General features: G+C 46.9%; 2 protein-coding genes across 8 annotated transcripts in view; one reads left to right on the forward strand and one right to left on the reverse strand.

Annotated features, from left to right (window-relative positions):
- LOC122525009 overlaps positions 1–22,299 on the forward strand; it is a gene marked incomplete at its 5' end in the record, with an annotated part of 59,848 nt that overhangs the window by 7,851 nt on the left and 29,698 nt on the right. The gene's annotated exons all lie outside the window — the stretch shown is intronic.
- Positions 1–22,299, reverse strand: part of LOC122525161 (ankyrin repeat domain-containing protein 50) — a 34,742-nt gene that overhangs the window by 5,433 nt on the left and 7,010 nt on the right. For 3 of the 7 annotated variants that reach the window (XR_006305722.1, XM_043647824.1, XM_043647819.1), the window contains exon 2: positions 86–1,834. Coding sequence is in view for 6 of the 7 variants with exons in the window: in XM_043647824.1 (XP_043503759.1) it covers positions 86–1,092 (1,007 nt within the window). In the remaining variant the exon portion in view is untranslated. The remainder of the gene's footprint in view (positions 1–85; positions 1,835–22,299) is intronic. The other 4 variants (XM_043647822.1, XM_043647821.1, XM_043647820.1 and 1 more) reach the window with 4 other exon arrangements.

Here is a 22,299-nt window from a genome sequence, read left to right on the forward strand (position 1 = left end):
GAAGACACCGATAAAAATGATTCATATGAGACGCAAATGGGGACGAAAGAGACAAAAAAAACAAATAGCGACTAACTATACACACCTGCCGAAGGCGGCACCCACCCACCTGAGAGTATCCTCTTGATCCAGACGTTCGAGTATATACTGCTGGACGTCCCTGACCACTTGAGACTTTTTCAAATCGTCCAAACATATCTTACGAAATCCGGCAAACATACGCGAGATGGTCTTGCTATGACGTCGCGCTGTACATACTAGAAGCAACCACTGCGGAAAGAGGTGATGATGATTGGCAAGCAGTTCGGCGATGGTACGACTGACGTTATCGTTTTCTCTTCTAGAATCTCTGGTACCGGTTTGAGGAGGATTGAGCATTTGTCCCTCGTCGATGGAGTCGACCATGACGAAGAGGCAACTTTTGGGAGGTTCTACCTCTAGAAGAGGAAAGAGCAACGCCTTCTTCAACGCGTCGTCCGGATCACGATCGAGGACGTCGGGTTCCAAAGCGGCCTGAATCTCCGGATCCGTTCTCAACTTTTCGGCGTAGGCCTCGGCTACGGCTTCTCTCGAGGTTAAGGCTATGATCGTCGGGTTGTTCGTCGTTGGGTTGTTCGTCGTCGTCGTCGTAGTCGTCGTCGTCGTCGTCGTCGTCGTAGCGGTAGTCGTAGTCGCGGCCGTCGTTGTTGCCGTCGTAGGATTGGCCGCGTTCACCGTTGCCGTCGTCGTCGTCGTCGTCGTCGTCGTCGGAGAGTCCGGGGCGGCGCGACGAATGCCATCGGAACTGGCTTGAAGTAATTGCGCTACCAAAGATCTAACGAATTGGGCCGGCGAAAGGGACGCTTCGCTTCTAGCTTGACAAAAATGCCTCGCCAAGAGACGACGATTCAAAGCCCTTTGATGCCTCGCGTTCGAGCCGTTCGAGGGCCACGCGAGTTCGGCACAGAAAGCCGTTTTTCCGCTTCCCGGGCCGCCGAGAACCAACGTACCACAGGTCTTCGATGCGGGCCGTTGTTCCAAACAATGGGCCAGCTTCATGAACGCCCACTCGCGACAAAAGAATCGCTTTTTCTCTATCACTGGCGCCGCCATGTTTCCTTCTTCCTTTTTATCGCCTACGTTCTTTACGCGATTTTAGATCTTTCTAAGACTTTTTACGTTGGCTCCACTACGAACCTGCTGCGCGCGGACAAATTTTAATTACTACACAAAATTTCTATATCTTACAAGTATTTTCTATATACTTTTCCCACAAAGACATTACCTATTTTTCTCGTGCGAGGCGCTTTGTTTTTCTTTTCTATGACTTTCTCTCTCCCACGCGGTAGCTGCGCATTCACCGATCAACGAAATTAGATCCGACGTCATATTAATTCGATTCTTACCGCGCGTCCCCTTATTCCTTCAGCGTCGTTGTCAGCGAAAGGAAAACACTTTCTAAGGCCGTTTTATCATGCGTCAATTTGTCTATCTACTTTATGTATTTCTATACGTATAATAGGCTTATCCGTCCGTCTATTTTTCTTTCCAAATCCGATCGATTCGAATCGAACACAGCGATATATATATATATGTATATGCACCTTCTTCTCTTCTATCTTCTTTGGCTCACGTTCGCTTTGAAAATCGGCGGCGGATCAGGTCGAGGTTTCGCGTTGGGCTGCTGCTGGCTGCTTGAACCCTGACGACGACGGCGACGACGACGATGGCACGTAAGACGTTCGAGCCCCAGGGGGCTCCGAAGCTTCCTCGGACTCCATTCAGAGCTCTCATCGCCTCGTTCCGCCAGCTCGAGCTTGCCTTTCCTCTCGATGCATTCTCTATCTGAAAGTACCTGAATAAGAAATACAAATGTTAGCTTTTTTTTGGTTCGCGGCTTTGTTCGAACATCAAATTTTCACGATCGAATCAGAGTTACGTCCCATCGATCGGCCTGAAAATTCCCATCGGGGCCGTTGTCGCGTCCCTTAACGCACCCTCGAGTAATCTCTATCCTTTCCACTCTCGCTAATTTATCGTATACGCTTCGGCTCGTTCTTCGCTTACTCGTTATTACATAGCCCCGAGCGATTCGCATCATAGCAAAGTGACAACGCGAGACGATTACCGTCGTAACTTTCAACTCGCTCGGATTTGCGCGCAAAGTTTCGGAGAACGATCGGAGGAGTTTGGTTCTTCGAACGACGGTTATCGATCCTCGGGGATAAATTTCCAAATTTATAACGATACCTACTCTCTTTGAAAAAGTTTTCTTTTAGACCGCGAAGAAAGCCGTCTATATGCAGTTATGTCTGATATAAAAGAGGGTCGATAAACGAGATAGAACGAGAGAGAGAGAGAGAGAGAGAGAAGGAAATCGTCAATGCGAAAAGAAAGAGCGGCCAAGAGGAACGGGGAAGAGGAGCAGGATAACGAAGATATTCGCACGAATGCCGCAGCACCTTTTCACCTAATAAAAATGTATATAAAGCGGTGATTCTCTTCTACGGTAATTCCACGCTCTCGAGAACAAAGCGTATAATATACGCCGGCGTTGGTCTCGGTCGTGCTTTTGCATACATCGCGTGTCGCCTTCGAAATGAAAGAGGGAGGGAGAGAGTTACGTGTGCGTGCATATGAACGTGGGAGATAACACAGCGAAAGAGTCGCGCGTCCTCTCGTCAGTATATTTCCCTGATTTCTCTAATGACTTTAACGAAGCTCCGGGCTACGTCCTACGTTCGAGATTCCCAGTACTTCTCTCACTCCATAAGCTCGGCTCTCTCTCTCTCTCTCTCGTCTATGTTCGCACGTTTTAATTGGTGTAAATCTATCTCACGATGCACTCTCTTTAAAGTGCATTCCGAACAGTAAAATAATGTTCAAAACGATTGTATACATATAGAAAAGAGACGTTGGGTGTTTGAACGAATGAAAATACGACGACGATCTCGTATAATACGTCTCTTGGCGTGATATTCAAATTATAATGACGAGAGGACGATCCTCGAGGAGACGTCATTCGTCATCGGATAATTATTCTCCGCGCCTATAATTGAAACGATTCTCGTGGGACGCGCGCGAGTGTCTTGGACGATCTTGAGAGATCTTTAGATCGCGAGAAACAAAATGTATTTGCTTTATCTACAACGCTTTCCTAAAAATACGGCTTTCTTATCGTTCGAACCCATTCCTTTTTCATCTTCCTGTCCAACAGGAAGATACGAAATGGTTATCTTTAACGAACATAAACGTTACGCCTTTTGTCCTATCCCAGAAACTACGGGCACAGAATTTCCCATGAATTTTCCCTATTGACAGGGCGTTATCGGAGATGCGACTGACGTTCCGCATTCGTGTCAAACGTCGAAAGATAAGCGGAGATTCGACGATGTTCGTTCGAGAGATACATAGATAGATAGATAGATAAATAGATAGATAGATAGAAGGAGGACGAATTTTGGACAAAGCGATGCAGCGACGATAGGCTTTAAATCGAAAGAAATCGATCGTACTTTGGTTCGCTGCATCGTTATCGTTAACGCATAATTTACTTTCAATACTCGTCTATCTTATATTGTTACTTACAATCAGAAAGGTTTCAATTAACGTTCGAACATCGTCTTTGGCTTTGACAAGGTCTTAGGAAGAGAAGCCCTTGTTAGATGCGAAATCGATTTCGTATGATTTTTCTACTCGATGCACGTACGGACGCTAATTAACGATAGACTGAGATATCCGGTGATCTCGGGGAAAAGAAAAAAAGAAAATGTACTTTGTCGTTAGCGCGCATACAAAGTTCTTATCGTGCCATATTTGAAGCGATTGAGCAACGACCTTCTTCTAAACGAGTCGATGGGTCAGCCGTCCGTATACGTTCGATACGCCAACTTTCAATGGAGAATTTCTTCTTAATTGGTAAATACGCGTACGCGCGAGCGATCGTTCGATAAGAGATCCTTATTTTCCGATAGTTTTGTCTTTGGTACTTTATTATTTGGAAAATAAATATAGCTACATTGTCGGGATAATTATAGCATATGACGTTAAAGGGGAGAAACTTGAATACCGATTTACGCTCGTACGATCACTCGGCGTAGGTAGATTGCGTCACGAGAGCAGGTTTCGACGCTTATATCGAAACGACCATTATCTTTGCAGGACACGTGTTCGTGACGCGAATTCGATCTCGATGCGTTTCGATCGATCCACGCGCACCCTCGAAACCAAGTGCCGCGGTAAGCATATACACGGTGGTCGCCATCTCGTCAAATCGTTCAATTTTATCGAAAATAGACCTTCCTCTCGCTGAGCTATTTCTTAGCTCAATCGGAAAGAAGAATTTTGGCTTCCAATGGAATTTGGATTGTTTCCCTCGCGATTCGCGCAACGGAAGTAAATGAAATCGACGACCGGAGTCGTGGCAAAGTACCGCGTGCATCCGCAATGCGGTCCCGGAGTTTGGCAAGAAGAGAATCCACGTTCGACCGATTGAACTCGAGCCCACTCGCTTTTCTTTTTTCCCTCCGTATTATTCGCTCGGCCTCTCTACTCCCCCGCCCCTACCATTTTCCGTGTTTTTTTTCTCTTCTTTCGTTTTATCTTTGTTCTCGAGAGGAACGTAACGATCGTTAGGTAGTAGGTGAGGCCTACTTCGCGTCGACGGTGACTCAGTGCGTTCGTTTGTCCCGTCCTGTACGAAGATGAATGCCAGGAGATAAGAGGGGTCCAGTTTTTCCAAGGATGCTTCAACGTCCGTTCCCGTTCGCGTTTGAAAAGCTCCCAACCCGAGCTAAGGTTTAAACGCGGGAGACGCTTAGGCGCGGAATGCCACGATTAATTAATTACCTCGAAAGCGTCTAGAGGCGTGACTCATTTCGTTTGACTCAGTCAATGAAACTCTTGTGAAATAATACATTCCTTTCGTAAAGTCGAATCTTCGTCTACCATCTTTCCATTTGCTTTTAGAAAACAAATGGAAAAAGAATATTAAGCCTTATGTACTCCCGCCGCCGCCGCCGCCACCGCGCCGATCTTGCAGGAAACCTCGTAGAAGGCTCGTAGATTTAACTTTAAAGTCCTGTAACGTCTCGTTATCTTCGCCTTTCTTTCGCATAATATCGTAATTCTCCGGAGACATCTAAGAGTTGCTACTCGAAGAATCTTACTCTCTCGCGAAAGGAACGGGGCGCGGGCGTGTCAGAGCTCGCGAAAGATATATATTACGAAAACGAATTCAAGCCTGCGAGAGAGTTTATTGGTTTAATATTAAAGTTCCCTCTTTTATCTTGCTCCCGCGTCTGAGGAGACATTCAAGGGGGGGGGGGGGAATGATATCAAGGAGGGACACCGATCCTACTTTTTCAACTTCTTTCGGGAGGATGAACCACCGAACATTTTCCACCGAGGCGAAAAGTGAAAGGTATTTTTACTAAACATACCTCCGGTAAAATGTCATATATTTTTAACAGCCAGAAATGAATTACAAATATTTACGTATACGTTTGACGCATAGGAATGTACGGTGTCTTAACGATGTTTTAATCCTTCGAGGAAGGCTGAAAAATACCGAGTCCAGTATGCGGAGGGCAAAGGGTTAATATGTACGTACTCGAAGCGGACGCAGGGTAAGCGTGCATTAACGATCAAATAATTCTATAAAGTTAGCAACATATAACATTTAATTTTGTTTCAAAGCTTCGCGGAAAAGATGTCATTCTTTGCGTTTACAAATATTTATCCGGCATTCGATAATACGAGTTAATCGAGTTCCCGAGCGTAATCGATACGCGGAGTAGGTAATTTCCTGCATCTCTTAGATAGCCAGCCGATTAGCGAGAGAGCGGTCGTTTTATTCGCGATACTTGGCAAGTTTCCGAGCTAACGCCCTTGGCCGTTCTCGAATAGTACGCGGTGTTCCGCGCGCTGTTCTACGCGCTGTTCTACGCGGTGTTTGCATTAAATTAGAGTTAACGGTTAAAGTAAGGAAGATGCGACTCGGACGCGATTAAAAGATTTTCCAAGGCACCTCTTGGGCACGTCCAAGTTGAAAAGGGTAAAAGGGTAAGGAATAAAAAGCGAAATATCCTAGGGTACTAAAACGAATTGCATCTTGGTGGCAATTTGGTCGACAGGACTCGGCCGGCTATCGGATCTAACTTGGATTTACGCTTTTGGCTTCCCAAAGGCTTATCCCGACTCGTTCGAAGATTTACTTGGAAATTACTTTGCCCGTCCGTATCTACGGGAAAGATAGAGATCGAGGGAAAGAAGCGTGAAGGAGAAACGAAGGAAGAGAGGCGTGGTCGGAAGTTTATGAAAAGGACGCCGAGAAGAGAGTCGAAAAAGGTTTATAACGGCTTCGCCGAGAATTCCTTTCGAGGAGGAAATCTTCTCCAAAGGAAAGAAAAAATCAAAGAATTAATAAGAAAAGAACAAAAATTCGAGTAGGTTTGTCAATTTTTCGAGTCTACGCAAATCTCCTTGGCACGGATTACGGTCTACCTTCTTTCCTTCTTTCTTCCTATTTTTCTTTCGCATTGCCGAACGAGGGCCATTAGTAAAATGAAAGAGAGAGCTTGACTTTGAAAAACGCATCGAAGATCGCGAAGGACGACCAAACAAGACGAGAAAAGTTGGAATCGGGGGGCGAGGAGGATCGTTAGGAGACATTTAGATGCCGTTGCACTTGACTGCATTCCAAATTCCGCCGATACGGACGAGCGTCGCGACGACTGCATTTTCAAAGTTTTTCCAATATCGCGCGAATTTGCATCGAGCCTCGAAGAGAGGGCCATTTTGGAAAGATTGCCTCCTCGTTTTCTCGATCCAGGCTGCAGCAATTAGCCGGTTAACTGGACCGTTTAATTGATTCGTCGGGTGATAATCTTTGCGCAGCCTACTCGTCTATGGCGTAGGACGCGCCAGTCTTACGAAAGAAGAGTTTAATCATTCTCTGCCTTAGCAGCCGTAACTTTGCACAATTTCGCCGAGCGCTCGAGGCTTCGCGCGAGACTCCGCGCGATATTAACTTAAGTCGGACTTCCGCTTACCAGCTATCCACGGAGATTAGTATCTTCCCCATCGGTATTTCGGTAATTAATATTTACGCGACTTTCTCTATCCAACGTTAGCCCCTTTGCTTCTCTCCCGTCATTTCAAATAAGAAACAAAGGAAAAGGAGATAAAATTGCTTGGCAGCGATTCGCGAGGAACCCGTTGGCCGCCAAAACTTAGTTTTTGCCAGGCCCGTGGAATAATTCGTTGTTTCGACTAGCAACGGAGGAGGAGATTTTCATTCGTGGGCGTCGGGTTGCGTTTCGTCGCAGCGTTGGCAAGTTTACGTTCGACGAGTCCAAGAGACTAACACCACCACCACCGGCGAGCAGCACCGCTAACACGAGCTGCCGGTTGCTCTCTTAAGAAAACTGCCGTCGAGGTACTCCGGGGCCACTCGACCGACTCAGTTTTTTTCCAAGAGAGACACTACCTTTTTCTCCTCGTCTTTGCGAAAGAAAGAAAGAAAGAAAATCGTCGACGCGTCCACGTGCCTATCGCTGTTTTATTAAAAGCCCGAGTAGTTTCGTCAAACGTTTCAACGATAATAATTAGCTCTTCCAAACAAATATATATTTAGCGCATATTTATTTTTCAAATGGTCTTCCTCTTCCTTTCCCTCTCGCGTTGGCAACGGCGCGACACGCTCGGCCTCTCATTTTCGCATTTAACTTTGACGTTCGTTCAAATTAGCATCCCATTCTGTGGCGCTTCAACGCGACACAGAGTACCATCGGCAGAAGCGGGTAAACAACGCGCGCGCGCGTATGTACGAGAAGCGGGTGTACTTCTATAGATGGAATACGAGCCATGAATTACAAACGTTGCCACCCCGTCGAAAAACGCCAAAGGCTCGAGAGAGCTGCGCCAGGAAAAGTGCTCCCCTTCCTTCCCCTCTTTTATCTTCCATTCTCGATTCCCTTTTCATCCTTTCATTCCAACTGACCAACATCTTTTCAAACTTTCAACAATGATACTTTGTAGTTAAACAATATCGGAAAGATAGATTATTACCAGGTGCGCGTTCTATTCAGCCTTCGATCCGAGTAAAAGGCAGTAAATATAGCGTCGCCGTTGTCGTCGTCGTCGTCGTCGTCGTATCGACCGCCATTAACTCGGAGATGCCTGTAGAAATTAGTATCGCGCTCGGTTATAATTCTACGGCTGTAGAAGCAAGCGCGTTTCGATTACGGATTCTCGGCGTAGCTCGGTTTAAGATAGTAACTCGGCTCGAAAAATGCTCGATACGTGTACGACGACGACGACGACGAGCGAGTCGGCCGATTTTCCTGCACAACGAGAGATAAAAATAATTTCTTCGAGATTAGGTGCAAGGTCGAGGCATCATTCGTCATTTCATACATATCGTAGATATTATTGAGCAGCGAAATCGAGTTTTATCGCGAGCTTTCCTCCGAGGCCTTGTTTGTTCGCGCGCCCTTTCTAAAGGAAAAAAAAAAAAGGAAAACGGAGTAACGCGAGAGCGACCACAGCTTGATATGCCAACGCGTCCGGTTAATTTCCTCTCTCCGGAATGGAAGATCGCGAGGGTCGAGGCAATTTTATCGAGTAACGGTATTGTTCGCGGTCCACCCTTTATCACGAGTTTATTTCCTTTTTCGAGTGGCACCCTTCTCCTTGCGCCTTTTCCCAAGCGTATCTCGACTCGAATTAACGCAACGCGCTCTCGGGTTTAATTGCCTTCGCGGAGAGGATTCGTTACCGACTCTCTTCTTTATCAACCTTCAAAATTGATCGTGTACCGCGTTTGAAATTGCACCAATGAGCGATGAAAAGGGGTGACCTCCGAGCCGTGACCTCCGTACACGTTTCCCCGCGTGTACGTAGAGCATAAATTAGGGAAGTAGCAGCAGGTGCAGTTTACTCTCGGTCTCTACCTTTGTTAAATGAGAAAACTTACCTTTGCAGGCAGTTTCGCGCAAATCCACCTATCCGACTGTCGAGAAACTCGAGTAATAAATTTTCGTATTCGCGGCGTTGAGGAAAAATCGAGCCAAGCATACGACGTATAACCAACCAGGTGTGACGAACCGCAAAACCGCATCTCGAGGAAGCGGTACGATAAATTTTCGGCGCGTCGGTTTACCAAAGAGTCTCGCGTTGACGAACGAACGAGGACCCATATACGACGAGAATAAATACAACGACACTGGATTTCTAAAGAAAAATCAATGTCCCGGCCATTTTCTCCGAGTGGAAAACGCATAGAATTGGAAAGATTTTTGGATTTCGAACGCGAGAGAAAAAAAGAAAAGTTACGTCACGTTTTGGGAAAACGAAAGGGAAAAGCTGCTCGTTCGCAAATGCGTTCTCGTACGAACAACAGGGCCAGCTGCGGTCCGCGTCAACGCGATGAATCGACGCGCGCGGATCGAGGCTAATGCATCGTAAATGCATCGTCACCTTAGCGCGTAGCTCTTAGACATATTCTTACGCGTAAGAAACGAGAACTGTCCTCGAGTGTCGCGAAACGTAAACATAGTTTGGCCCGGTTTTCTTTTTCCTCTCGGTCGTTTGTCCTCCCTCTTCTCGCGAATCTACATTTGCGTTCCGTTGAAAGAAAAATGTTCAAAAGTATCTCTTTACCGTGCTGCATTGTCGACCAAAGGAAAAAAGTAAAAGAAGACATTGCGCAATCTTTCGCATTGAATAGAGACGTATAAACGCGTCGATCATTGATAGAAGACGCGAGTACGCGGACGCGCGTGTCCTACGTGTGGGATGACATCGTATCGCACACGAGCGCAAACTTACTCGACCCATTTTCTAACAATGCCGGAGCCGTTCGTTTATTATTAGATACGGAGACTTTGATACTCGCTGTCGGCCCAGACACCGGGGAACAAAGAAACGGATCGTAGCGGTGGTACGACGCAACGACTACGAGGGTTTGTCGGTTGCACGCGCGCTTCTAGGTCGTCGCCGTTCACCTACGATTTCGAGACCAGATTTCCTTGCGGATCGCGAAAAAGCTCCCACCACCGAGGCGCTCGTTTTTCGGTAGCGATATTTGCTAGCTGGTATTTACCCAAGACGGCGAATGCGGGAAAGAAGGAATGAGCGCTCTTTGCCGAGCACGTCCGCGGCGAAATTCCCTTTTAGAGTTTGTTAGACGCGTTTCTTCCGCACCCGCGCGATTTCGACTCGGCAAATTCGAGAGCTCGCCGCCCTTTCTTTTTACGACCACGGCAAAAGGCAAACGCCAAAAACGTCAATTACCCCCTTGCCCTTGTTCGATCTATGAAAGAATATATGAATTTCTTTCCCTCTCGTCGTCGAGACGATGGTCGCAATTTAAGCGGAATCCTCGCAGGACTCCTCGAACGACCCGAAGAGGACAATGACGTCCGTCGGTCTCGTTGACGAGCGAATTCAACGAGCTGGCTAATCGAAACCGCTTCTCCCGAGCTTAACTTCAACCACTTAACTCGAGAGACCGATCCTTGGCCCTTTCCCTATTCTTTTCCTCCCCAATTCGTATAGTTCCATCGCTATAGAAGTTTGCGACTAGCATGCTTCTAATCTCGCGCCTATTCATTAATAAGAAAAAGCCGAATCTCGTTGACCGATCGAAAGGGCCATAGCACGACAAAGTTAGCTGAGTCAGACGGGACGTCGATCGCGTGACCCTTTGCGAGATAATCAAAATGTCCCAACGCTTATTTTTACCTCGAGCGCTAACGGTAGCGAGTGATGCATTACCTTCGTCCAATCGGACTTGGAAAACTCTTCGATCGAAGTAGTCGCGTCCGACCGATTTGATTAATTAAATAATCAGCTGCGACGAAATTATCGAAATATCGATACGGACGAACGTTAGTTTTGTAGAAAATAAGCAAAAATACGTCTCTCGCGGTTTTCTTGGACAAAGTATCAAACGTAGAGAGCTCTTATATAGAGGGAAATATATACTGGTGAGTCTTGGGGAGTTTTAAAGGCGGCCCTTTCAAAAGCTTCTGGAGCTTTTACGAGCTCGGAGCGTTGCGTTCGCGTCGAAAAGAGCCGTGCCCGTTGTCGTTGGCGTTGCCGTTGCCGTTGCCGTTGTCGTTATCGTCGTTGTCGTCTCTTTTCGTATACGACGTCGTCCATTCAACCCTGACACAGCACAGGGACTACTTCGTGTTCTCCAAATGGCTGCGCAGTATAAAACAACGTTGCGGTTCGCGTTTTATTCTACAATGCCATCGTTTTTTTCTTACAGCTTACGGTGGAAATAAATAGTCCGATCTTGGTGGCCGGTAAAAGGCTTAAGAATTGGTCGCAACGTGGAAACAAAAAGAAAATAAAATTCGAAGCAACTTCTTTTTACGTGCTTCCGTTCCCACGTTACGCTTTTGTCTACTCGCACACTCTTGTATCTCTCCCCTTTCGTACGTACGCGTCAGGGTTGCATCGATTTCCATCCCCCGCCGCTATGGCGGCGACGACGACGACGACGACGACGACGAGGATGCCGACGGATCGGCACGAACCCCTCGTACCATCTCAAACTTTATGGCAGCGCGTGAACTTTCATGCGAGTCTACTCTCGACCCTGTCGGCTCTGCGAATAAAGCGATTCTTAGACCCTTTATTGGGAATTGCGGAAAGTTCGAAACGATCGGTACATTTAGCTCGGCTCGGTTTTCTCGATTCAATTGAAATCTTTGATTTAATGCAAAAATACTCTAACAATTTTGATATATTTAGAGGAGAAAAAACGTTTAAGAGAACTCCTTTTTCGAAGAGAGTTAGTTTTTTTTTTGTCCTTTTTGCGACTATAGAATCCTCGTTGCTGGAGGGCTGTTTTTTTACGATAAAACGAAAGGAGCGACGTTGTACAAACAATGAGAGAAGCGTTGCCTCGGGTAACTCGCAGTATGCGCGGATCAACGGCGCTGCGCTGATGGAGTTAAGTGGCCGGTCGGTGCCAGCCTAATTAAGTTAGTTAGTTTGGAGGTTAGTGCTATAGCAAGAGAGAGAGAGAGGGGGGAGGGGCCGCATTAACTTGCCGGACGCGTAGAATGTGGGAAATGTTATTTACGAGCTTCTCGAACGGCACGCGGAATGCCTGGACCTCGAACAGCTAGTCGACCCAAAACTACCACAAATTATTCTACATTTATATTCCTCGAATAAAAGGCAAACGACGCTTTATTCCCATCTCTCCGGATTGACTCGTCTACGAATCGATCTTAAGCAAAAAAAAGAATTCCATTTAATCGATATTTTTGCCGAAGAATGTTATCTCGTTTCTTATTCGAATCTAGGCTACGATCCCTTTTCATTGCATAGAAAATTTCTTCCATAAGAGAGAGAGAGAGAGAATATAATGGAAATGGGTTTACGTGTAATTAAACGTATCAACCGAACGAGAAACTCGTTTCCGACGTAACAATTATGTTGGAAAAGAGCCAAATTCGTGGGAACCAGTTCGAATCGACCGAAAGTGGACCATGCGGCGGTGTACACGTACATACGTACGACGCGTAGGAAGACGAAAGAAAATCGAACGTCTAACTTACGCCGAGGGACGAAAGAGGGAGAGAGAAAGTCTGAGATTTGCCGAGGATGGTCTCGCGAGGGAGAAGAAAAAAAAAACGGAAAAGGAGGAAGGTTCTTCTCGCGAGCTCCGATATTTGTCAGAAAAATCCCCCAAGACCCGAGCTGTCACGGACGGATAGCAGAAACGCGAAGGAAGCCGCAGGGTGCTTTTCCCGCTCTCGGTGCATCCCCTCGAGACTTCTTCAATTTACCCTCTTCTTTCATTTTAATCCAGCTCTCGTGTCGGTGCACTCGCGACTCTCCGAATGCATATGCGCGTAGTTTTCGTGCGCGCGCGCATATCCAAGAGCAACGCGGGGGGACAAATCGAAAGAAGAGTTTCTTTTTCCGCAACCCCCGTGTGCTGACCTTCCGCCGTCTGGCGTAACGCGAGACAAAGTAGCCACTTGCTTCGCGAAACGTTCGCGTATTATAATACCGCTATGAAAAGCGAGGCCTTCTTTTCGAGGCAACGTTACGTTCAACTCTTTCTATTCATATAAAATATGAACTCGTCTGTCTATTTGAAAGAAACGCGCGCGCCGTTATTTTATTCGGAAGAGTCGCGCGTTGAATTTTACGCAAATACGAATCGATTTGCTCGATTTCGTAATCGATGCGTTTGATAAGAAACGGGCGGCGTTCTCGCTCGGCGACAGGTGCAACGAGGTCATCCAGCCTGCGTTACGTTTATGGGTACATCCACCGTTCCAATTTCCAACGCGCGAAAAAACCCATAGATATAAAGGTCGAACGTAAGAGTCTTGGAAAATATCTCGGCTATACTAGGATTCGTGGTATTTATGCGCGATTCCGCGACAAACGACACGCGACATGGTTTATACTCGCCTTAGCGTATACCGTGAAATACGACGCTCTTATGGAATCCGTTTCATGGCGTTCCACGCGCTACATATCTACATATGTTTGTACACGAACGTACGTATACGCGCGCGCGTTCCGTTTCAATTTCGCGAGAGTACCCGACGACGAGATTTAATTGTGGTAGGAAAAAAAAAAGGGCTAGAAGAAAATGACTAGAGTCTCCCTCTTTTATTCTTTTTGTTGCAGGTAACTTTAAAAGCGTACTCTTAGTAATTTTAATTTCATTCCACCCACTAGCCCTTGTATCTATCCTCCGCACCCGCAACGTTAGCTTCCGCTTTTTTTATTCGACTAACGTTATACGTCTAAAGCCCGTACGATCGTCTCGCCTTTAATCCCTTTTTCCACGTGGTTAAATCGTGCGCGAGAGAGACGGCGTTTGGAATCCGATCGGAATTAGTAGCTCGGTGTAAAACGCGCAGGTATAGAAATCTCGCGTACCTTGGCGAGCCGAACGAGCCTAGGATAGCTCGGAGATACTTTCGACGACTTTTAACGACCGACCGCGAACTTGCTATACTTTTATAGTTGGGAAGGACTTAATAAAGAGATTAAATGAGTTCTCGAGACGATAATCCAACAATGGGAATAAGTAAAAATGTTTAAAAGTAGAGATCGGTCGGTAAAAATGAAAGTAGAACGATCGTAGGGGATGGCGCATTGAGATGCTAGACAGGACGGGAAGTAACTAATCAAAGATTAATCAAAGACTGTCCAACGACGATACAGGACGTGCCAAATATGTCTCGTCGTCCCAGCGGTGGCACGTTTCCATCGAGGAATATCGAGTTCGTGCTTGGAATCGGTCGTTTCCTCGCGTTAATCATCTAGACGAGATTAATGCAATTAATACGTGTCACCTTTGTAAGATCGGCGCGCCTAGAGGTTTGATTCTCTATTCTCGCTCGGCGAAGGAACACGCTGCGAAGGAACGCTACGAAGGCCCGCGGACGAACCGGTTTCCAATGGCATTTAAACGTCCACGTTCGCGTAACCGTAAATGGTCAGAGATCGCGCGACTAACAATAACTTACGACAAATTAACGGTCCTCTTTTATCGAAACGCCTAGTCCAACTGTACGATCCGATTTAACAAGCTGCTACTGGAAATTAATGAACGACACGGCAAGCAAGTGTTTAGAAGGAAAAAAAAACCACGAAAATGGTTCTTTTCGAAACAAAGGCGGTTCGTTGCACGCACGCACGAACGCACGCACGCACGCACGCACGCACACTCGCGCGTGATTTACGATACGACGTCCAGCGCGATAAGTAGTTACATCCGACTGTGGACGAAGCAACAGATAAGAGGCCATCCGGGATCCGCTATAATTATTATATTCTTCCTTCGCGGCGACCTAAGAAAATAGACAAAAGGATAGAATTTGGTCTTTCGGAACTTCGAGCAAGCAAAATCGGGGGAGATGCGAGAGAGTCGTCCGGTTGGATTACGAGGTCGTCCGGTTTCGAATTAAAATGTAATTTTGTGAAAGGCAACGGGCTACGGTGCGCGATGCTGGTGGTGACGCGGGTTGCAACGAATGGCACACGCGATGACTGTCGCGACGAAGAAAAGAACACTAAAAACTGGCTGACTGCTGGCTGGCTGGCTGGCTGGCTGCCTGCTGGAAAGGAGTACGGGAGCGGAAAATCTGAAAAGCTCGACTCTCCGCGTTTTCTCTCTTTCTCCCTGGTGCCGGTGCACTCGGCTAACACTCTATTCCAGCCCGACGACGAATTTTGTTGCTAACTGGATGGAACGCTTTCTCCCTTTTTCTTATCCGTTCGATCTTCTAGCCGATCTCTCCGAATCGCTCTATTACGTAGGTATACTCCTGTTTTCGCGAGCGCGCGTCTAGAAATAATCTCCAACTATCTTTTAATAAAATCATTCGAAAAATGACGCTCTCCTTCTCCCGTATCCTTGGTCTAAAAACAGATCGCTTCCTATTTCCTACGCGCGAAGACGTAACGATCGTAAAGCGAGCTTCCAGATGAGAATCTTCAACCGCGAGGAGAGAAAACTGGGTCGTTAAGCGTTTTTCGATCTTTCTCCTCCGAACGCGAGTTCGCCGTATTTCTCTCTTTCCGGGCCGTTCGTTTCGTTTTTTTACCTCGCACCTCGCTAACTTTTACTTCTCTCTTCGCTTTTTGTAGACGTTCGCCGAGTATCGAGAGAGAGAGGGAGAGAAAACAAGAAAGTTGTATACACGCGGGACCCGTGCGTACGAGCGGAGATAGTTTTCTTTTGGGGGAAAGGTCGAGGCTATCGTATTAAAGCTGCGGTATCTTTTTTGCGTTGCTACGAAGCTTTTACCCTATCCTTTATTCGCCAAAATTTGAATATATATTGATGTTTAGCATACCGGCTAGCCATAAGACGGTAGAAATAATTCGAGCGAGTTTCGTTCTAAGGGTAAAAACGATACGCTCGCGTTTCGCGCAAAAGTTCTCCATTAGAACGAGATTGAAATCGAACGAACGGAAGTAGGGTCGATAGAAATAGATAGGGGCGTGAATTATACCAGGTGAGAAACGTTAAAAGCGTCTAATAAGCGCGCGAGACGTTATATAACGCGGCTCTTAGAGCGCTACCAACGTTGGAATGAATTTTTCTTCGCGGTAGGAAGCCACTTGGTTGAAATTTTAAAAGCAATTACCCACTCTTGAAAGCCGCCGAGAAGTCTTGCGAGCGTTTGGACACGCTCTAGTCTTTTTTTCTTCTTTTTCTCGCTCTCCTTTTTTCTCTCGCCCCGTTCAAAGAATAACCGTCCGTCCCTTATCCTAGCTAGTACCGCTTGGAAACGTAGCTCGTTATTTCATCGCTTTTCGTTACATCGCATAGAGGAACCGTGCGTAACTTTGACGCAGCCCGACGCAATCCTGGCGCAATTTCGATCGAGCTCGAGTACGAAGCGAAGAAATTTCATCCCCTCGATGGCAGATATTGGCCGCGGACTAGATGTTCCTTCTCTCTCTTTCTCTCTCTTTTTCATTTTCCAAGCGCGCAATATCGTTCGCGTGGGACGGACGATAAGGAGTGCCCTCGAAACTCCTATATACTTTCAGATGTGTCCGTTTTCTTTTCTTGCGTTAGAACGGATAAACAAGATAATATTGTTCCATTTATCGAAGACTCAATACCATCCTTTCACGATGGCTAGAAAAATACGGTCGAACCGAAAGGCATTGGCCCCACGATCGAGTGTTAACTCTTCCCCGAGAACAAATACGTTAACCCTTTTCTCTTTTTCCTTTTTTAATCATCGATTCGAATTCGCGAGGTAGGCGTCGAATCAAATAAGTGGCGTGCGTCCTCGTTAGTCGCTGCCCGAGTTTCTTTTTTCCTTTGTTCCGTTGTTCGACCGGATGAAAAGAAAGAAAGAACGAAAAAAAGAAAAGGAGATCTCACGAGAGGCTTTATGCTCGATGATATCGTGCGAACGAACCTTCGTTTGCACCGGCGACGGTAAGTAGTCACCTTTCCGAGAGATTTCAATTTACTCGGCGAAATCGTGACACCATTTTTACCTAACAGACGTTGAGAAAAATGGTTCGCGAGATTGGAAAAGGTGTCGGTCGAATTAGAACCGAACGCGACCGAAAAGTAATAGATTACGGGCTTTCGGAAGAGCGGACGTTTTCGGGACGCGCGGCCGAAAGAGGGAAAAGGGAAAAAGGAAAAAGTCGGGAACGCGGTAGTAGGGTTATCTTCGCCGATGCGAACTCGCCGTTCGGAAAGGTAGGAATCGATCAGCCGGGGTACGCGTTATTAAGCTCTTCCATAGCTCGATGCAGACGCGTAACGCGATTTTGCATAAGCTCTCGCGATCGAAATCTGCCGAGTTAAGCGGATTGCCTCGGTGGTCGTTACTCGCAGCCAGGTTTCGCCAACTTTTCGGACCGAGCGCGATTTCTTTTTCGTTAACATTGATTTTTGTCGCGACAGAGACGAAAAGTTTCGTTACAAAAGTATTCATTTGGTTTGGGCGTTTAATCGACCATCTCTCGTCGCTCAGTTGGTCGGAAAGTTTTCCGCGAAGAAACTTTCGCGGTCAAGGAAAATCGGAAAAGTAACGTAACCTTCGCCCCTAATTGCGATCTCCGAGCAGTCCTAATACGAGACGTAAGGAACGACCAACTCCGATAATCACTCGCAACCCTAAACTCGGAGAAAAGAGTCCAACCCTAATTATCTTGATTAAAGGGTAAGGCGCTATCGCGAAACGTTAATCTCGTAAAAACGGCATCCCGAACTCGGCAGCACCGTAATTCGAACTCTCGGCGGTAAACAACGCGAGCAAATATACGAGGCCTCTCTTAGTATTTCCCAAATTTAGAAAATCGTCCTCGATCGATCGATTTGCAGCTTTTGCAAACTCGACGCGATTGCTACGCGCGATCGTTTCGGAAGGTGTCTCGGACTATCCCACATTTAGGCACATTAGTAAAACCTTCGAGAGTCCTTGGCTGCTACGAATTGAAAAGAAAAAAAGAATAAAACTCTCTCTCCCGATCAAAGTCCTCGAACGGCGAAGAGCCCTTTTCTTCCGTCGTCGCCGAGCGTTCTTTGCTACTGAAAATTTGAAGGGTGGAAAGGGCTTTCTCTAAGAACGCGAGATAAGGGCAAAGGGTAGAAAATGGACGAGGCATCTTATGCCTACCCAGATGCCTACCCAGATGCCTACCCAGATGCGGGACAAGATTTTCCCTTCTGGGGAGCGCGCTTACATTCGTACCTAAAATTTAAGATCAAGAGGGATTTTGCCGACAAAGACGCGACCTCCTCTCTTACGAATAACCCGGAGAATATCCAGCGTTCGCAAAAATAAAGTTAGCGGAGGGAAACCGTAGCAGCGTTCCGACGATTGGAAAGTAAGTAATAAGAGCAGGGAGGAAAGCACGGAAATGGAGCAGAATGGAAGCTGAGAAGAAGAGAAAAAGATGGATCGCGAAGTAGGGTTCACCTAGTAGAAATAGAAACAACAAAGCGGACTCGTATTGTAGTCGAGCGCCATTGTCCGCGGGCGTGCAGCAAACCTGCGCGAGCTTCTTCTCCGCTCGCGAAACAAAGCCCTTCCGACGGGGTCTGCCAACACTGCTGTTACACGCGCCCTAAGAAGCATTAATTAACGGCATCTCTGTATTCGTCAAAAGGAAAGAGAGAGAAATTCTTCTACTTCCGTTCCAAGATTAAATTCGAGTGGTCGATAGTAAACTCGTCGTCGCTCGCCTTTCGGATTGATCGTAAAGGATGACTTTAATCAGGCTTATGTTTGTCCGTTAATGGACCCATAGATGTAATAATTACGACGCTCCTACCGTTGCTACGCAAATGTTCGAACGGACGAACAACGCGTATTTCCCAAAGACATTAATCATTCGGATTCGAACGTCGCGCGACGCGTTCGACGAGCAAAAAGGGACGAAGGACGTACATTAATCTTCCCAATCGGCTAAACTTCGCCACTTTAATATTTATACGGTTCGATTTTTGCTCGCTCGGAGGACATAATTGACGAGTTTATTACGAGTTAGGAAGAATATTGTCTTAGTCCTCGTTAAAAGGAGGAAAAATTGTTGGAATCGGTAGGGGAACGATCGAACGGTTTTCCATACATAGCACCGAGTACAAAGCAACGCGCGACATCCCGGAAACAGATGTCGAATGGACGTGACCTTTTATCCGGGAGCTCGTTCGAATACCTCCTCGTTACTTCCGATACATAGATCGCTTATTTCTAAAAGCGATTGAAAGATGACGTAGGAGAATACTAAGTATTATTTACTCGACGCGAAGACGGCATATTTGCGAGCGATAACAACGTACGCGCGCACCGGTCCATCCATCGAGAGGGTTAATACGACGAGGCGACCGCAAGACGTTGCAACGTCCTCCGCCGAGTTTACGAGCCGAGAACGACGGGAAGGGCCCGACGAACGCGACAACGCGGTCATTACGCGGAACGGCGGACGTTAGAAGCGTACGCGCGCGTCGACGCAAGGGCTTTTAACGAGTTCCGCCGATTGTTCTCGACGCGACAGCGACGAGGATCACCGAACCGAGCGAAAGACGAATCCATACGCTCTCGTGCCATCCGTTGAATATTCATCCGATATTAGGGAATTGCGAGGAATGTTATTTCGAGCCAAAGGATAAAGTTAAAATACGACTTCGGTCGTGGGAGAATTCCCGAGGAGTTATTTCGGTATTGGATAGCCGCCGCTCTCGACCTTTCGACTTCCTTTTCCTTCTTTTTTCTTCGGAGCGAAAGACAAATTTCGTTAGGAGGTCGGCGGCGAGCTTCTTTATTACCTTGCCAAATCGAAATTTCGACGTTCCGTATTAAAGAGGAGCGCGTCGCGCCAGCGAATTCGTCGATACCGCGGAGAAGAAAAGGACTCGTCGCGTTTCACTTCTCCCCACCCCGGACGGAAGCGATCGTAAAAAAGAATCTCGCGAGATGAATTCCATCTCGTTCGACTCGGATCGCGTATATTTCCTTTCAATTAGAGTATACGTACCTATTTGCTACTTGTTTCCAATGATTCGTCTAATACGATCTTACAAATTGACCGCAATTTTCTATAAATGATTTTGCGCGAATAAGACCGTTCAAGGAATGGTCATTTGCGAGATAGACGAGAAGTTCCATAATGCGGAGCACACCGCGTACCATTTTTCCAAAGGCAAAGTAGCTTCGAAGGAGCTTCGAAGGAGCTCGGCGAACGTGATACGCAAACGACTCCGAGAGGCTCGGTCACGTTGGAAATAACGCTGCCGTAATACCGTCCAAGCGTGTGCTGCGTTGGGATCGTCTTCTCGTCTCGAGAAACGTACGAGCAAATGGAGATCATTAGGTAGGATTTGTAATTTTGCGAGGAAACGCAAAGTCAACGAGAAAGGAGAAAAAAGAATCGGGAAAGGAGGGCGGTGTTAAGACATTCGTTCTTAGATCGTCGCGCGCGCGTTTTCAATGCGACGCCGTGAAACGCCCGAGGGATTTCGGATGTTGGCTCTAGGGGCACGCGCAGGGTTCTTTCTTTGTCTCTTTCTCTCTCTCCCTTTATTTTTGTACAGAAACACTATTATCAAACGTCTAGACGACCAAGATAAAAGACCGAGAATAAAAAAAGCGGATCAATGATGCGCGACAAATCGCTCCGAGTAATGGAACCGAGACTTTTTCTTTCCACATATTATATTTTCTATAATATTTCGTCGGAAAAAAATAAGTAAGTACATAGGGAGCATAGTAACGGTTCCCTTCGCGCAAACGAACTCGCTCGATAATTGCGATCCGGGCGCGAAACTGAAGTGGCAATTAGACCGAACCTCCGGAGGAAAAAAATCCCTCTTTACCGAATCGAAGTTACGATTTCTCTACGACGGAGCGGCGACCGCGGGTTGACGTGGTGCAACGTTTCCTTTCGAAAATAGTACAAATCGCTCCTAGAGTAGTCGTAGCTGGATAATTAAGCCGATTTATTATTTTAATTGGATCCTCTAATTGCCGGCTTAATTATTCATCGTCGAAAGACCTTCGACGTTTGCGCTCGTGCGTCGGAAGGACCAAGAGAGCTTTCCTATCGACAATCGATATAGGCGCGCGTGCACGCGCGCGCACACATTCTTCGCGTACGCTGCCGAGCGCTTTCTTTCCATCCTCCGATCGATCGGAAACAGAGCCTCCTCTCCATTATGCGCCAGCTTTACGCGTGGAAAATGGCGCGAGTGGCGTGCTATTAAATCCGCATCGAAAATCGTAGCTAGAGATGCATATTCCTTTAGTGGAATCGATACGATACAAGAGAACGAAATTCTCCTCGTGTTGCCCGCAATTGACGCGACGATAAATCGATGCGGCGAATTTTTCTCCGAATGTGTGCGCTCCTGCCGAGCGGTAGAGGCCGAGGAGGAAAAAATTGCCGCCCCTCCTCTTCCTACGAACGCATATTGCGCACACATGGCGCGCGCGCGCGCGCGCGCGCCGAGTCGGAGACATCCGGTAGCGCGATACCCCCCAGGATTATAATGGCCCTCCTCTGGTTCGACGCATTGTATTCCAAAGATTACGACATTTTTGATGAGAACGATTTAAATACGACCTAGCGTGTTCCTATGAATAATAAATAAGTAAATATCTAAATGAATAATAAGCGAGAGATGGCAGACTCTCGTCTCCGCTCGCATTTACAAGGGGGGCCCACGCGTCGTTATTCCTTTTCGATCTAGGTACGTCTCTCTTGATAATCGCTTAACAGGATATCCTCCTAACGCGATCCGCTGCGCGCGTGACGCGAAACTCGAATAACTACGCGGATACAAATTGTTTTCGTTGCTAAACTACGATGATATCTTTTATCGAGTGAAAAATTAAGCACGTTCTTCCCGACGGATTAAGCATTCGAAACCCGTACAAATATCTACGCGATACTTTGCTACGACGTTATTCGACGTAACGATCCTGCGAGAAGAAGACGTTTCCGTAATTCACAGGCGGCGCCGAGTACTTTTTCATCGGTCTCCCCGAAGAACGATAAAACTCGAAAGCGAGAGACTCGCTCCCGCGTGCTATATATATCCGGAATATAAGGGCTCCCCCCTAAGTCGAAACACGAACTCCGTATCGAAGTTGTCGTCTACCACCGGCGTGCGTGCCGTCGACAGCTCGTTCTTGCTCCGATAAGCAGCGACCTTTCTCGAATTCGACCAAAGGAAAAGCCGATTTAATCGCCGAAAATTCATTCAGAGTTATCGCCAGTTTCCTCGCGGTGGGCGGCGTCTTCCTCTTTAATTTTGCCTTAGGGCCAATTCGAACGATATCGCCATCC

The sequence above is a fragment of the Polistes fuscatus genome, unplaced genomic scaffold (genome assembly GCF_010416935.1).
Source record: "Polistes fuscatus isolate 324 unplaced genomic scaffold, CU_Pfus_HIC Scaffold8, whole genome shotgun sequence".
NCBI lineage: Eukaryota > Metazoa > Arthropoda > Insecta > Hymenoptera > Vespidae > Polistes > Polistes fuscatus.